The sequence below is a fragment of the Daphnia pulex genome, chromosome 8 (assembly GCF_021134715.1).
Source record: "Daphnia pulex isolate KAP4 chromosome 8, ASM2113471v1".
Classification (NCBI taxonomy): Eukaryota; Metazoa; Arthropoda; class Branchiopoda; order Diplostraca; family Daphniidae; genus Daphnia; species Daphnia pulex.
This window is the reverse complement of record NC_060024.1, coordinates 13,377,956-13,394,374: the sequence shown is the minus strand read 5'-3', so window position 1 is coordinate 13,394,374 and position 16,419 is coordinate 13,377,956. Positions and strand designations below refer to the sequence as shown.

The 16,419-nt window shown below is 45.8% G+C and overlaps 2 protein-coding genes across 3 annotated transcripts; one reads left to right on the top strand and one right to left on the bottom strand.

Annotated features, from left to right (window-relative positions):
• Window positions 1-461: 461 nt before the first annotated feature.
• Window positions 462-3,234, bottom strand: LOC124200953 (membrane progestin receptor gamma-like). Its single transcript, XM_046597355.1, has 3 exons — window positions 2,809-3,234; window positions 1,910-2,215; window positions 462-1,842 (listed from the first exon to the last, which is right to left on the bottom strand). Exons 2-3 carry the CDS (start codon window positions 2,204-2,206, stop codon window positions 838-840), a joined length of 1,302 nt encoding a protein of 433 aa, XP_046453311.1. The 5' UTR covers window positions 2,207-2,215; window positions 2,809-3,234; the 3' UTR covers window positions 462-837.
• Window positions 3,235-5,766: 2,532 nt separating this feature from the next.
• On the top strand, window positions 5,767-16,344 carry LOC124200947 (protogenin-like). 2 transcript variants are annotated; one of them, XM_046597344.1, is made up of 6 exons: window positions 5,767-6,259; window positions 7,327-7,646; window positions 7,985-8,120; window positions 9,656-9,989; window positions 10,044-10,623; window positions 10,779-16,344. In XM_046597344.1, the coding sequence occupies exons 1-6, from the start codon at window positions 6,172-6,174 to the stop codon at window positions 13,956-13,958; spliced, it is 4,638 nt and encodes a 1,545-aa protein (XP_046453300.1). In that variant the 5' UTR covers window positions 5,767-6,171; the 3' UTR covers window positions 13,959-16,344. The 2 variants fall into 2 exon arrangements, with proteins under 2 accessions (XP_046453300.1, XP_046453299.1); XM_046597343.1 differs by having other exon boundaries at window positions 7,324-7,646.
• Window positions 16,345-16,419: the final 75 nt, after the last annotated feature.

Here is a 16,419-nt window from a genome sequence, read left to right as displayed (position 1 = left end):
TCTGAAAAACAATCTTTGCTTTTAAAGATTACAACATGGCCTACAGTTTGCAAACCTATTCGCTTGATTAAATTCTTCTGATTCTCTTCGAGGAACAGCTGTGGAATGATTTACTGCCAAACCTGTGTTTCACAATTTAGATTGTTGAATGAATTTCAAATTCAAAAAATGTATTGACATATTAACCACAGAAACAAAGTGCAACTAGAAAATTTTATGACCAAGAGGGACCACCTCCTCGTCTCAAATTTTTATGTGTTTCTTTTCAAATGGATGCAGTATATTTCTTTACAACACACGTGTAATGTTATACACACACATATTATTCCTCCAAAAACACACACATCACACACACGCAACACGAGAAAAAATAAGTAATTAATAACAATACGATGTGTTATTTGTCCTTGTTGTCCAAACCTGAAAAATCGCACGTGGAAGGCAGCATTTGCTAAAAATAATCTAAATCCGTAGTTTGTTTATTTCATCGATAAAAGACCTGATATTGTGTTATATAAGATTATACAGTAAAAAATAATTATCCCTTCTTTCTTTTTATGACCTAGTTGTTGGTGCTTCTGCCAAAGTTCGGGGCATTTTCTTATCATTTTGTGAAGGTAAATATTGGCAAGTTAAAGGTGTCGCAGGTTATTACGTGGTGGTATTAGCTATTACATAGTTGGCCCATAGTAATAATTTGACAGGTTTGATTGTACAGTTCTGGGTTGTTATGATATACGTCAATGCTGAACAAGCTGATTTGTACAAAAATAGTCTGGATCAATTATCGTTTTTGGTAGGGTGGTGGTGGGTGGTGTTGTGTCGTAATCCAATTATCTAATGACATTTGAATTTCTTCTTTTCGCACTCGACAGTAGCGGCTTCGTTCCAGTAAATGTAGAGCCCGAATCCGGCGATGAGTAGGACGTGTCCGGCAAGTAAAATGACTGGCACCCAAAAATTCCAGTAAGGATCCACCATGGCCAAATGATTTTGGGTGAGGAAAGAGCGACGGACTTCCATGTCCAGTAGAGCGCCTTCCATCTGGAACAGAGTGGCCGTCACTCCGCAAATGTGGAGCAAATTGTGCGAGTGGCCGACGTAGTCAAAGGTGCCGGGCATGACCCGTTCTGGCAAATGGGAAGCGTAGCAGAAACTGGCCATCAGGGCGACAATCACCTGACACAAGTGATACTTGGCGGCCCTGAGGGTGTCCGGCGTCGGGCAGGAAGTGGATTCGTCGAAGCCGAAGCAATTGACGAGCCGGGCGAAAAGCGGAATGGAAACCCAAATGTAAGGCAAAGTGAAGGCGGCCAATCTCATGAGACGCTGGGCGACGACGTCACGGACAAAGGCCCGGCTGGTGCAAGTCAGAGCGGTGGAGGCCAGCGAAAGGCTGAAGCAAACGGTCAGGTAAATGTTGGTGCCCGTTTCGTTCTCCATCCACGTGTCCGGCAGGACGTAGGACCTGTAGAGCAGAGCCGATCCGTAGGCGTAGAAATTGATGGCGGCGTAGTCCATGAAGAAGAGGACGGCCCTGGCCCGGTGACTCAACGCCGAGAAACCGTGAGCCACGGCCGACATGCACGGATACAAAATGGCCGTCATCATGTAGGCCATGAAGGATTGAGCGTATTCAGCAGAGTGAAGGTCGTCCTTGCTGTTCCACTGGCCGGCCAACTGGACCGTCCGCCAGATGAAGAAGACGGTCGGGAAGAAATGGGTCCAGAAATTGAGCGTTTCATTGTTGGCCGTGAAAAGACTGTGGCAGCACTCCATCCAGCTGGACACTTCCGGACGGTATCCGTAGTAGATGCCCGGCTCCCTCAGCGATTCGTCCACCTGTTTGAATCATTTTTATTTAATTTCTAATTCGATTTTTCAGAAAATGTTTTTTTCAGAAAAGAACCTGATGCCACTCGAGGACTGACGTCTGATGGAAGGGCCACTTGATGCAAGTTGGCAAATTGGGCAGAATGTGTAGACATTCGCGGGCGTAGCGGCCGATAAACCAGCCGTGATTGGCCTTGTCTGGATTCATTTGATCTTGAAACAATTTCCACGGGAGCCACTCGGCGAAACGGCGGCGTCTTGGTCGTCCACCACCGACGGCGCCGCCGCCGTCACCGCTGGATGGCCGGAAATATTGGATTGAATCATCTTCCTTAGACTGACTCTTGTTGATCGCCACCACTTTGCCCGTCATTTCCTTTTCCTGAATGTCGAAAAAATGAGTCGAGTGTACAAGTCGTTAACATTCGTCGCATCTATTAGAAATTCGCATCGTCCGAGAATCACGAATCACGAACAAGTTTTAAATTTAGAATCGTTTGAGTCAGCGCATTTGTAGTTTCGTAAGAGTCGACAGCTTGCGCCAAAACAGCTGATCGTTTTCAGCTGCGACTCTGCTGTCTTGCCTGCGTGCGTGTCCCGCGTAAATATAGAGAGGGAGCAACGCCCTTTTCCAAGATCGTTACTGCCGTGCTGCTGCTATCCCCCCCCCCCTTCGCCAAAAGGAGGTAGGGGGCTCGGGAGGACTTTCTATTTCGTTTCGAGTTTCGGTCGTTGGGCACGCGCGCCCATAGCAACAGCCGAAGAGAAATCACGTTATCTCTCACACCAGCCGAAACGCTGGAATGGGGACATGCATTGAGTCTTGCACACACACACCGTATGCATTGTCTCTGTGTGTACGTACACACACACGCGCATTGTAGAGAGGGAGGGAATGGTAAACATCGGTGCGGATTTGAAGGGGAATTTTAAAAAGAAAGAAAATGGAATTAGAAGGTGGAACTTAAATGTTACCTTTGATTAAACGGTTGCCACTGCTGTTGGGTCGAGTCGGGTCGGGTCCAAAGTCTTCGGGTCCACCTCGTCCGTATAATTTTCTTTCTGGCGATTCTCTGAATTTTCGGGATTCAATTTTCTTTCAATGCCAAAACAAACAGAATTTGTTCTTTTTGATTATTTTCGTAAGGGAAGAATTGGACGGAACACTGGGAAGAAACAGAGATCCTAGTTGGTGGGTGGCAAACAGTTTAAACGTTGAAAATAAAGAAGGACGAACGTTGTGTGTTGTGTTTGATTCTGGCAGCTCTCACGTGCAACAAACAGACGAGACCGCAGTGCCAGTCCCGACTGCCGTCCTGTCCTAAATAATATTATCATTTTTCTCTGCTCTCACTCCTCTCACTCTGTGCACTGGTGGGTTGGTGGGCGCAGCAACAAGCTCTCCCACGTCTCATGCGCTTTTTCTTTTTTCGGCGGATTCAAAACGGTTTTCAATCCGCCACAATTCCAGTTCTGTGCGTCCCTTCATTTCAATTCGGTATACCAGTTGAACGCGTGCGGAGCCGAATTTTGTATTTTTCGTCGGTCGTTTCGCATTTCGTTATTGCGACAGCCCAATGACCTCCCGCAATTGTTGATGTGTGTAAAAATAGGCAAGATCCGACCGATGGTGTGGGCGACCGGACGTGATGGTCTTACTACATAAGATTCCTCCCCTCCTCCTCTTTTTAAACAACAAATGAGTAATAACTTGTATAAGATTCGGGGAATCCGAAACGAGTTCATCGGGTAAAACAAAATGGCGCCTTGGTGCGTGGCGTGATGCGCTCAACCCATTTATATATTCACTTGTTGGGCGTTGTTGAACGCGAATGTTATTTAGATGAATCATCTCTCTGTGTGTGTATGGCGCTCGTATAACCTGTGACCTTTCAACCGCCTACACGTATGTATACACGCGCAAGCGAGAGTCGAGTCATCTTTATTTGATTTCCTTTCGATATTGTCTACTGTGTACTGTGTGGGTTTGAGATGAACACAGCACTGAATCAACTTTGCCTTTCTCTTCTTAGCTTCTTCTTCTCCCTTTGGGAGGGATCGGATTGAATGACGTCCGGGCCCACACCATTCGCTTCCCTCTTCGTTCCTGGAACCGAATCTGTGACGTGATCCTGCCACTGAAGGATCAGGAAAATGCTACTACCGAACGTTATAAATGTATCTGCTGAACTGTCTAATATATAACAAAAAGGCCAAAGTTCTAAATGTGTAGGAGAATGTCGTTGGTTGATGATTGAGGTTCGCCGAAGAGTATCTCTCATCCACCAAACGAAAATTTAGAAAATCTACCGGAATCAAATCCGGTGCGCGTGTTTAAATTATGGATCGGCGGCGTTGGGCAGCAGCATCCCGGGTCACTGATGCAGTGATGCGCTGATGATGTCGGAAATATTGAAAAGAACCTTTTGAATTTTGTATACATATGCACGCGTTTGGAAGCTCGTCTATTCCGTTTTTCCCGGAATGAAATACAAGGGCGTTTCAATTCCAGCTTGACATCTAATCCCTGGAATTACACGTGGACTGTAGTCGCACAGCCGTCACACACGGAGACTGAAATGTTTTCAAGGGCCACTGTTTGATCCGCACTTGAAGCCAAGGAATAAAAAACACGTCAGACTTTATAGTATACGAAAAAGGCGATTGCCCATTTCTAGTCAAAACCTGACACATGTCAGATGGTTTTTTACGCAAGACGAATTCTCGGTATGTATATGCATATGCGACATTGTGCGTGTGTGTTGTGAGCTGCCAGTTTTTCTTTCACTTGGGTGTATATCGGCTGGGTGAGTCGATCATTTTAGTATTTCTTGTTTTGATTTAAAATGAATTAAATCCTCGTTGATTGTTTGATTGGTGGAAAAATGAACGAATTGAGACGTTGGGGAAATCCTGCCGAAAATGAAATGCCGCCGTGATTATATTGCCCGTTGGTTGCCAACACACAACAACAACAACAACAGTACACCAGTTGTTTTTCCTCTTTTTATTTTATTCGTGTTCTTTTATTTTCGGGCGGGTTTTTGATGGTCCGCTGCGGTCTGACATAAAATAATGGAAATATGTACACATAATAGTAGTAAAATAAACAGGGAAAACGAACATAAATAGAAGCATTTTTCTGCTGCGCTTCTTCTGTTTTTTCCCCTTTTTGCTTACGACACAATCGAGAACTCGATACCCTTTTCCTACTCTCCTGTTTTTGATTGCGTCACGCATTTTTTTGTTGACGTGAAATTGAGCATCTCTCATCGGTTCAAATGTCATCCCCCCACCACCGAAAAAGCCAAAAGAAACAAAACAAGACGAAAAAGAAACAAGCAACATGTTGAATTTTTTTCTTTTCTTTTTCCATTGACCTTTTTTTTCTTTTCGAGTCTCTAACAAATATATATATTTCGGTTGTTGTTGTTATCATCATCTGGGTGACTGTTTTATCGTGTAATTAACGAAATGTCGTCTGCTGCATCGACGGAATCGATTCTCTTTTCTTTTTTTTCCTTTTGGGAGTGGCCGCTGTGTTTTTATTCCAGTTGCTTTCCTTTTGGTCGAATCGTTAGAAATAACCAAAACCCCCAAAAAAGAAGAAGAAGAAGTGAAAACAACAACAACAAACAGTTAACTACTTTAGCCAGTTGGCTTTCCCACCATTTTGATTTTTGGGCTTTTAATTGGCCCGTTTCACCATTTAGTGTTAGCCACTGCAAAGTGGTGGCGCTAGTGTCGACTGCGAGAAGGTGGGCGACACACAGATTCCAGCGCCACCGCCAGCGTCCCATTTCTCCACACCATGTGAAGGGGAGTAAGAAGAATGGAGTAGAAAGAAGACGAGATAAATAGAAAGAGAATGAGAGAAATATATAGAAAGAGGGGAGGAAAGGAGAGGGGGGCGCTCCTCCTACCAAGGACAAGTCGAGTTTAGTTCCATTCGAAGCGTCGGACTGATCACATCGTCGCGTGGCGTCTCTCTCCGTTTTGTGCGTCTCTCTTTGAAAACTCGCAATTTTGTGTCGAAATAATCAGAATTATCTTTCCCCTCGTTCACCAACTTATTTAGTATTGGCACATTTTTATTATCTATAATCGTGTGTGTGTGTGAGTGAAAAAGGAATCTATAACGAGAGAGAGACGATCGTGTGTGTGTGGAATTTCCCTGGCTAAAACGACGAGTGAAATTCCGGATTTGTTGTTTGTGTTTCCGCTGGATGTTTTGGTGTGTGTGTGTGATTAGTTGGTCGTGAGGATTAGATGTTGTGTCGTCTCATCATCTGCCTGCAGTGTGTGTGTGTGTGGTCGCTCTCATGAATCTCAGGATATATGGCGCCGTTGCGTCTCATCAGCCTCCACCTGCTCCTCTTGGCGAGTTGGTGGTGGATCGTCATCAATGCAGCCGATTTCTATGACGGTTCGTCTCTTCTCCTTTTCATTTCATTAGAAATTGATTATTCCCCACTCTTCTTTATTGAGTGGGGGGGGGGGGCCATTTTGGCAAAATTTCCCTTTTTTTCCTCCTCCCGATTCCTAGAAGAAGAAAAACTTCTCCATTTTCTTTTTTCTCTCCCCCCTCCTTCGACTAGAGAGAGAGAAAGGGAGGGGAAACCTTTTTAGCGTGGAGTGGGCGGAGCTTCTTCTTTCATCATCCGGCTGTGCGCTGTGTAGTAGGGCGCCCCTTCTGCTGGATAATATAACTTGGGGAATTTTTTTACCCATTTTATTTTATTTTTTTTTTTCGTTTATATAATACCAGAAAACCGGTCGGTCGCATTTTGAATTAAAATTCTAAAAAAAGAGCGACGATGACCAAGTAAGGCTAAAGGCTAATGGTTTTAAGTTTTTTAAAAATTTTTGTTGGGGTTTTTCTGTGGTGTGACGAAAAAATAAAATTCCCAAATCAACCTTGATTTTTTCCTTCCTTTCAAAGAGATTTTTTCTTCGTCTTCCCATTTTCATTGAAACTCGATTGCAAATGAACGGCCGTGAATTTTTCCTCGGCGGGTGGAAATGAGGGGGTTGGGTGGATTTTTGGGTTTACGTCATGATCATCACTTCCGGAATGGCATACAAGAAGAAGAAGAAAAACTGCGTACTACGCAGATAGTAAAAGGAGAAGAAGAAACAAGGCCTAAAGGAATTTGAGATTGTGTGTGTGTGTTCGTATTGCGTCGTAGAAGAAAGGAAGGAAGAAGCAAGGGGATAACGAATAGAATGGGAAAGAGAGAGAGGGAAAAGTGTGTGTGTAGGCCTTGGGTAACAAACAAAAAGCCGCTCCTGTTAGCCTCTACTACTATCCTCCTCCCAAATCACTGTTGTTGTTGTACACCGAAAGAGAGCGGATATTTAGACTCGATTATTTTTTGTTATTGTATAAAAAAAGTGGAGTAAAATCAATAGATTCCTGGAAATTCTTTTTATCGACCAAAAATTTGATTATGTAAAATATACTAAATTTTTTGTTTATTTTGGAAACAGCAGAAGCACCGGGTAGTGGTGGAACTACAACAACAACGACGACGACGACGTTGGGTTTCAGTCACGAGCCGGACGATGTGGTCGTGGCGCGCGGTCAAAGCGCCCGACTCGATTGCCTAGTCCGTCTACCTCCTCCTCTTCCTCCCAACGTTTCATCTGACCGGAACAACGGCACAAGTCAACAGCAGCAACAACAACAACCTCAACAGCATTTGGACGAGCCCATTGCGTTCGACATTCACTGGTTCCAGGACGGAATGCCCATCGTTTTGCCCGATTCTAGACGACACATTTTAGCCAACGGATCTCTTTATTTTGACAAGGTGAGAAAGAACCCCCCAAAAAATTTCAATCGGAATCAATCAAATGTAATATATAAATCAACCCCCTCGAGCGAGGAAACCATTTCCCTTGGAAAATGTTGTTGTTGTTGTTGTTGCTCGAAAAACGGTTAATTGAAAAAATGGGTTTCCTTCCTCTAAAACTTTACCCACCTTGAAAAAAAAAAAAGGCCGGCGGGATTTCCGCCGTTTTTCTCGTCCAACAAACCCCGAAAAATGTTTTCTCAACCAAAAAAAAATAATAATAATAATTTTCATTCAATTTTTTTTTCTTTCTTTTTCTCGAAAAATAAATATTTTATTTTTCATTTTTCCCGCAGGTGTTGCATAAACGATCTGGACGGACGAGTTCGGACGAAGGGATTTACAACTGCCTGGCGCAGCAAAAACAAACTTCTTCTTCCAATTCCGGCGGAGGAGCTTTCATTTCGCGAAATGTTTCCGTTCGAGTCGCAGGTGAATTTTTTAAACCAACTTTTTCTTTTTCGGGAAAAAAACTTTCATTTCATCCCAGCAGCACGAACGAAAGAACAACATGGGTTTTACGGGGGCTCCCCTGGCGGTAGCATCCGGTACTAGTGTAGCAATGCGGTCTTTCGCCTCTCTCTCTCTACACAACAGCCCCCCTTCTTTGATAGATGTAACGTTGATATCAAATAGTTTTTGATGTGTTTAGCCTGAAATAATTTCGCGCCATGTCCGCTCTTGTTAAGAGACAAACAAGTCGGCCGATTGTCACGACGCCAGTGGCGGCGCTGTGACTCACACCACCACCCCACACACATTTTTCTCTGTAGGAGGAAATGAAACAAAACAAAAACATGTTGTAATGAACTAAAAGAAGAAGAACCACACACACACTTTGATGATGCAAAAACAAAAAAGGAGAGCAACATTCCCAAGGGCAACGGGCGCGTTTCTTTTTTGGAAGGTGGGCGGAGTTTTCTTCTTCTTCTTATTCGCCTTCCAGCCCCCCCACCAAAAAGAAGTTCCAAGGTTTTTTTGAGGGGGGGTCTATCCACCAAAGACCACACCGGACACCACACACGTACACACGTACCGTGTGTTTGTGCCCTCTGGGTTTTTTCTTCCCTTCGTGATTACGCGGGCACAACAACAACCGACGAGCCTGCTGTTGCTGTGCCCCGGACCAAACGGGAGCGTCAACTTATATGAAGAAGAAACGCAATTTTTGGCTCATTTTCACGAAATGGATATTCCCGTTTTTTCTTTTCCCGAATGGAATTTGGCCCTTAAAAAGAAACTGGACGGCAAGTGACCTGGTTGTTGTTGTTGTGTAAGGAGGGCGAGAAAACTGGGGAAATGGAGGAATGTGAATAAAAAGGGGGGGGGGAGAAAAAATGAATGAATGAAATTGTTTGTGTGTGCATCTTGTTAACTATTTCGCCCTCATCCAATCATCTCCAGTCATCATTCCCGAGCGCCATTTTGGTTTTCAGTGGGTGGCTCTCAACTCCTCCCTTTTTTTTTTAGAAAAACGGTTGAAGCCCATCCCTGGCGTGATGGAAATTGTCCCGTCATCAGTCACTAGATGGCACACACATTTATGTGTGTTGGAATCAATTATTCATTCATTCATTCAGCCACGCTCACGAAATTTTTCGGGGGGGTTTATTTATCCTCTTGGACGAGATTGAATCAGACCGAGGAGGTCGGCCATTTGATCTTTTGACACCCACCAACCAAAATAACAAAATGGTCGTCCCTAATCGGCTGTGACATGTGAACTGGGAGGGAAATGATTCAAATTCTCTTACCCACACATACAAGAATTTGCGACCATTCTCTCTGTCCCCAATTTTATTCGTGAATGTAGCGCGACCGACCGCCATTTGGACGGATTGAACAAGTAGCCGGAAGGAAGTCGTTTGAGTGGTGGATATTTGAATCGTCATTTCGTCAATATGTACCCAAAAGAATAAAACACTTTTTTAACTAAACTTAAAATTTTTTTTTATTTTCTCTTTTAGTTTTAGCGAAAGAATTCACGACGTGGCCGCTTGACGCGACCGTCGAAACGGGCGATCCCGCGAGATTCGCCTGCGAAATTGAATCAGTGCCGGAAGCGGAAATCACGTGGGAAAAGGATGGAGCACCTGTCGGTTCCGATCAATCGACTGGCAGAGATGATGACGACGAGGTTAACAACGGAACCGACAACCGAAAACCCAATGTCAATGGCTCCATCATCACTCACTTATCGGTCCAGGTAGAGAAGGAGCCCGAAATTAGATTTGTTAGTCTGGATTCCGGCAGGATCCTACACATTTACAACGTCCAATCCGACGACGCTGGAATTTACAGGTAAACAAACATTTCAATTTAAAAAGTAAAAAATTCTAAGTGTGTGACTGACAGATGCGTCGCTCGAAATGAATTGGCTGACAAGGAGCGAAGGAGCCAAGCCGGGCGGTTGGTCGTCAATAATAATCCAACAACTCCCACACTTCCTGGAACGGATGGAGACGAGACAATTGTTTCTGCCAGCAGCAGTCGATTGCCGCAATTCATTTCACCGCCTCCGCCCAACGACTTGTGGGTCGTCCAGGGAGGCAACGTGACCATCGAATGCCTGGCGACGGGCACCACCAATGCCGGGCTCGGATGGACTCTCAATTCCTCCTCGTTGACGATAGCAACCGCCGCCCAACCGAATTGGTTACACGGACCGACGGGATCAACGGCCGGGCCGGGCTATTTGTCGTTGACGGATGTCAATCCATCGATGGCCGGCCGTTACACTTGTGTCGCAATGACCACAACTGGCGGCGACAGCAGCGTTGCCGGTCTTTCGGTGACGCAATCGACAAATGTCCACGTTGCCACTGTGCCGCAATTCCTTCGGGTGCCCAAATCCCAGGTCTTTCCCACGGCCAAAACGGTTCGATTCGAATGCGAAGTCACCGGAATTCCGGCGCCGGAAATTCGATGGTTCAAGGTAAAAAAATTTCACAACTGTGTTATGTAATTTAAAGTGGGCAGGATCGTGTGGCCTTGTAGGATCGAGTTGGATCGAGTTTTGTCTGGTTTATTTTATGCAATTTCTATCCAATCTAATTTTCTTTTCCCCATTTCCTTGATGATGAAATTTAGGATGGGCGGATCGTTCCGATTGGCGGCCGAATCAAAAACCGGATTCGCAACGGCGGGACATTTTCGGAACTGGTTTTATCCAATACGGTGACGGGTGATTCCGGCATTTACCAGTGCCAGGCCGGCAATCGGGCCGGTGTGGTCTCAGTTTCTGCCCGGCTCCTGGTCAACGTCTCTGAAGGCACCCGGCCTGAACCGCCTTCCAACCTCAAAGCGGTGGCCTTGACTCCGACGTCCGTCATGTTGACGTGGGATCCTCCGCGCAACGTGCCCGTCGACGACGTCAAGGCCTACACCGTCCACTTTATGCCGCTGTCGTCTGGCCAGCACTCGAGCGGCGGACCGTCCAGCAGCAACAACAACAACGAGGAACACCAAGACGTGGCCATCAGTTCCAGCCACAGGATCGAAAATCTCAAACCCAACGCCAATTATTCCTTTTACGTTCGGGCTTACGTCCGCAAATCGGCCTCGGATCCATCGTACAAGCTCATTTTTAATCCAGCGATTTTGATCCAATCGGCTTCCACCCCAACCACGGCAACCACCCAAAGCAACAACAACCCATCCGACAAAGCGGATCCGCCGGAATCCCCACCGACCACTCTACCTCGTCCTCCCAACAGGACCCTGCCGCCCACGGCCCCCAACGTGACTCTTCTCCCGCTCACTCCAAACACGTTGAGAGTCACGTGGCGACGGCTAGGCTCTTCCTCCGCATCCGGCTCGTCCAGCACAGCGTCGTCGGTCTCTTTTTACAAGATCCAATATCGACGCCACCGTAACAAGGAGTTTGACATCGAAGTCGTCAAGGGAGACGTCCACGAATACACCATCACCGGATTGCATCCAGGGCGCAAGTACGACGTCCGTGTCCTGCCCGGCAGCATGAACGGAGCCGGACCTGGCCAGTGGTACACTGTGGAAATGCCCCGAGTCATGGCGGATGCCGAGACTACCACCACCACCATCACTCCTTCTACCTCGCCGAAACTTCCGCCGTCGAATCCGGACGTCCAACTCACGGCCGTCAATGCCACGTCAGTTTTGGTGACGTGGGACAATGTCGGCAGACAACCGGTGCGCGGCAACCAGATCCAGTTGAATTATCGAATCCAGGGTAGTCGAGAGACCAGTCCCGTTGTCATCCTTCCGGCCGCTTCCGGCTCTCGATGGATCACCGGTCTCAAGGCCGGATCCGTCTACGAATTTCAATTGGCGAGTAAAAGCGACGACCACCAGGAGGAGGAGGAAGGTGGCAGTTGGTCGTCAGTGACCAGCATCCGCACATTGTGGAATTACGACTCGGCCGCCGGATACGTCAACGAAGAGGAAGATACAGAATCCGATCCGAGACCTGTCCGAATCGAGACGAAAGTTTTGTCCAGCAACGCCATCCAGGTGTCTTGGCAGGTCCTTCCGCCGGAATCGGCGGCCAACGTCCTTTACTACACGATCCGCTACGTGGCCATTCCGACGGAATCGTCGAGCGAGCCAGTGCAAAAGTTCCAGTTTGTCCGTTGCACGGGTCATCAAGTCCAGTTGACCAATTTAACGGCCTTCACTCTGTATCGGATCAGCATCCGCTCGCACGACCGCCAAGGGCGTTCCAGCACTTACAGCAGTCCAGCAGCTGATGCGAGGACCCTGGCTGATTTGCCAGGACCTCCGCTGGATCTCTCTTTTACGGTCGATGTGACGAGTGCCGGAACGACGATGACGACGACAACAAATGGGCAGCTCTTTTGGAAGGCTCCCCATCCAGTGAAAGGAAACATCCTCGGATACGCCATATTGATTTCCACTGATCCGGAAGCGCCGATCGACACTTGGGTGAGGAAAGAGGAGTCGGGAGTGTGGCTGAGGAGTCAACTGCGCGGACTCGATCCTGGGACAGTCTACTACGTGCGGATGCAAGCCCGGACGTCTGTCGGTTGGGGTCCTCTCACTCCAGAGCCGGCCCTGACTTGCTCTTTCCCCCCGAACCAACCGGAAGGCAATACCCGTCCAAAAGACGAAGAGGCCAACGCCAGCGATCCTGCCACTCCATCGGGCCAGCTCTACCTGGGCGCCTTTATCGGGTTGGCCGTCAGCATGCTCCTGGTGACCGTCTGTTGCACCACCGTTATCCTGCGGACTCGTTGCATCAAGCGGATGACGCCGACGGAGCAAATGTCTTCGCAACTGGCAGGCTCTCAGATCCAGCAACTTCCGTCCGCCGAGACCACCGGAGCGACGACTGCGTCGGCCAGTGTCAACGGGTTGGCAGTTTGCAACGGCCGGTTCCAGCACCACCGCCTGAAAAAGGAGCAGCAGCCGCTGCGGCGGAACGGATCGTTGCGGAACAGCAGCGAACGATCGGCGGATGCCACCATGTTGGAAATGGCGTCGTTTGTCCCGATGCTGGCCACGATTCCGGTCGAGGAAATGCCGTCTCATTTGGATACCAAAGGAGGTTATCCGTCTGGATCTCGTGGAAGTGTTGCCGGAAGAATCATAACTCCGCCCATTACAGCGACAATAACGAACCGGAAGGAAGCGGAGGAAGACGATGACGACGATGCGGATCGTAGTGAATTGCCCCTCTTGTCTCTTTCTCACAGTGTCGTCGGCCAGCAGCACCACGACCACATGATGGTCGGCGGATTGGACGGAACGATCCTCTCTCAAGCCACTGAAACGACGTGTCTGAGTTTGGATTATTCCGGCCGCAATCGGCGCCGCCGAAGACGGAAGCACCACCTTCGCCGACAGGGTTCGTTGCACAGTCACGACGACTATGACGATGACGACGACGACGAAGGTGACAGTTCGTTGCACAGTTTGGACAGCCGGACGACGACCAGCAACAACAGCCAGCGGCAGCAGCAGCAGCGGAGTAGTAGTGAGGCCATTAGTTGCACCAGTGACAGTAGCAGCAGCAACAGTCGTCGATCCTTGCGGGAGGAAGAAGAAGACAACGATACGGGTATCTGTCACACCGACCACCATCACCATCAGATGATGAACGACTCAGGATTAGTAGTGGCCGTGATGGGTAGTGGTGGTGGCGGTGGTGTAGCGAGTGTAGTGAGTTCCAGCAGCAGCAACAACAACAGGACAGGCCAAACGACGACGACGACGTTGACGCCAAAGGGGACAGGAGACCAAGAACAACAACAGCTGGTCATTTCAACCTGAAAAGTGTGTGTGTGTGTGTGTTTTATTAAGAAGAAATTGAAGATGAAAACAGAAGATTTTTTTACAAAAATACATCTCTATCCCCCCTCTGCACTCCAACCTCCTTTTTGCTCCCAGTTCTGCCCCGATCCTTGCCCTCCTCCAACAACTCCACCACCACCTCCTTCTCAGCAGCCTCCCAGGAACAACAACAGTTACGGGTAAACCTGTCCAAGACGGCCATCTTCCCCGAGACCTTTTTTTTTTACATACACACATACACAAATTGTAATAATAATTAAAAATAATCGCGCGCGAGAGAGACTGAAACTCACACACACACAACAACAACAACCATTTATTGGATTTTTTCGTTTTTCTTTCCCTTTTTTTGAGAAAAATATCAAATACGTATTTTACATTTAAGCATTTAACGCCCTCTTGTATTGTATATTATAACGCTTTTTTGGCTTCCATCCGGAAGCGAATGATTTTTTTTTTTCATTTACCCGGTGAAGAAATTTGGAAATATTTTTTTTTGTGTCAAAAGTACAAAAAAAAAAGAATGTTTTTTTTTTTCATCGGGATTAAATAATTAATTTTCGTGTGTGTGTGTGTGTGTTTTGTCGTGAAGGTGAAAAAAATCATTTTCTGTTTTGTTTTCTCTTTTTTACACAAATTTGTCTGAAATTCCCATCACCCCCTTTATTTGTTTTCGGTTGTAGCGAGTCACAGTTGTTCTCTCTTTGTTTGTCCAATCCAACCACACACCCAGAATCCTCCACTACCACAAGAAAAAAGAAGAAAAAAATCCGCGCTCAAAATGCTCAAAGCATTTCTCAGGACTCTACTACTCTACTATTCTCTTTGTTTTCTCTCCACTTACTGTTTATATACTTATATATAACTTACTACAATGTAAATATGATTTCTGAATCCACCACCACCACTCCTCGAAAAAAAAAAAAAACAAGCCCATTGAGAAGAAACAACCCAATTTTTTTTTTAAATAACGCAAAAAAGAATTCAATTTAATTGAATTTTTTAAACAATTCTGATTTTCCTGAATGGTACAAAAAAAAAATTCGAAATTTTCCAAAAAAACAAAACAAAAAACAAAAACAGTATGGTTTGAAAAATCATTCACGCGGGATCTACACACACCACTAATATACACAGAGATCTACCTCGTTGATTTGTTTCTTCTCCTCCTCCAGATCCCAGAACGACTTGTTCAGTTTTTTTTTATTATTCAGTTCCAATCCGTCAGATTTATTATTATTATTTTATTATATTATTACTGCTACCTACTGCTGCTGCTCTGTCTACCTCGTTGATCTTTTGTTTCTCCGCCCACCACCACCACCACCAACAAAACCCTCGAATGAATTCTCTGTCAAAACCTTCTTTTATTTTTCCTCCTCGGTTCTCTGGTTGTTAATTACGATGTTCAGGGATCGCCATTCCGCCGTTGCCCGTTCAAGAAGTCAAGCTCAAAAGGATTTTTCAATTTTTAATTTGACCTTCTCCTCCTACACACCACCATTTAATATTAAATCTACAATTTTACCTCCGAAATCTCTTCAGAAAAAAACAAAACAGACGAAACAAAGTCGCTCAACACAATTTTTTCCTTTCTAGTAATATTTCGACCGTACCCAACCACACCTACACAACACAACTACAACAAACTGCTAAAGTAAAAAGTAAGAAAGTTCCTTCTGGTTGCTAAAGGGCTCATTTTTTATTTAAAAAACAACAATTTTTGTTCAATTTCATTTTTTGGTCGCCTCAGTGTGTGTCTCACCTTCGATTCTACTCGGGTCGTGACACACAACCAACTCAATCCACCAACCTTCTCCTTTTATTTCATCCCACGACGTTTTTTTTTACAATTAGGATCTAATTCAAACATGCGAAAAAATAAGAATGAAAAACACAATCAGTACCTGAATCCACAAACTTTATATATACATACATTTTCTCTCTGTCTCTCGCTACACACACACGACGTGTGCTGCTATAAAAATCGTCTTTTTTTGTTTTCTCCTTTCATTTCTTATTTGTGTGTGTGCTCTGATTATATTTGGCAACTGGATTGAATTTGTTTTTCTTGCGATTGAACTTTATTGTAAGTGTGTACGGCTAATTTTGTCGAGTGCGAGCGTGTTTGTATGCATCATCATCTCTATTGATCGTCTTTTACATAATTCTATTGTTTGTATTTTCTCGTGTGTGTTTCTTCTTCTTCTTCTTCATTTATTTGTTTGTTTCTTTTCGCCCCCTTCAACCCCTCGTCAAAGTTACCTGTTTCGATTCGGCATCAGACGCCACCAACACACGTACGGTTTATCGGTCTTCATGCTCAGGTTGGAGAAAAAAAAATAAAGAAATAATTTCATCTCTTTTACCCGTAAAAGTTTTGTAATACGTAATACATCGTGACGATTGACATTCAATACATAAAAATGCGTAAAAATGA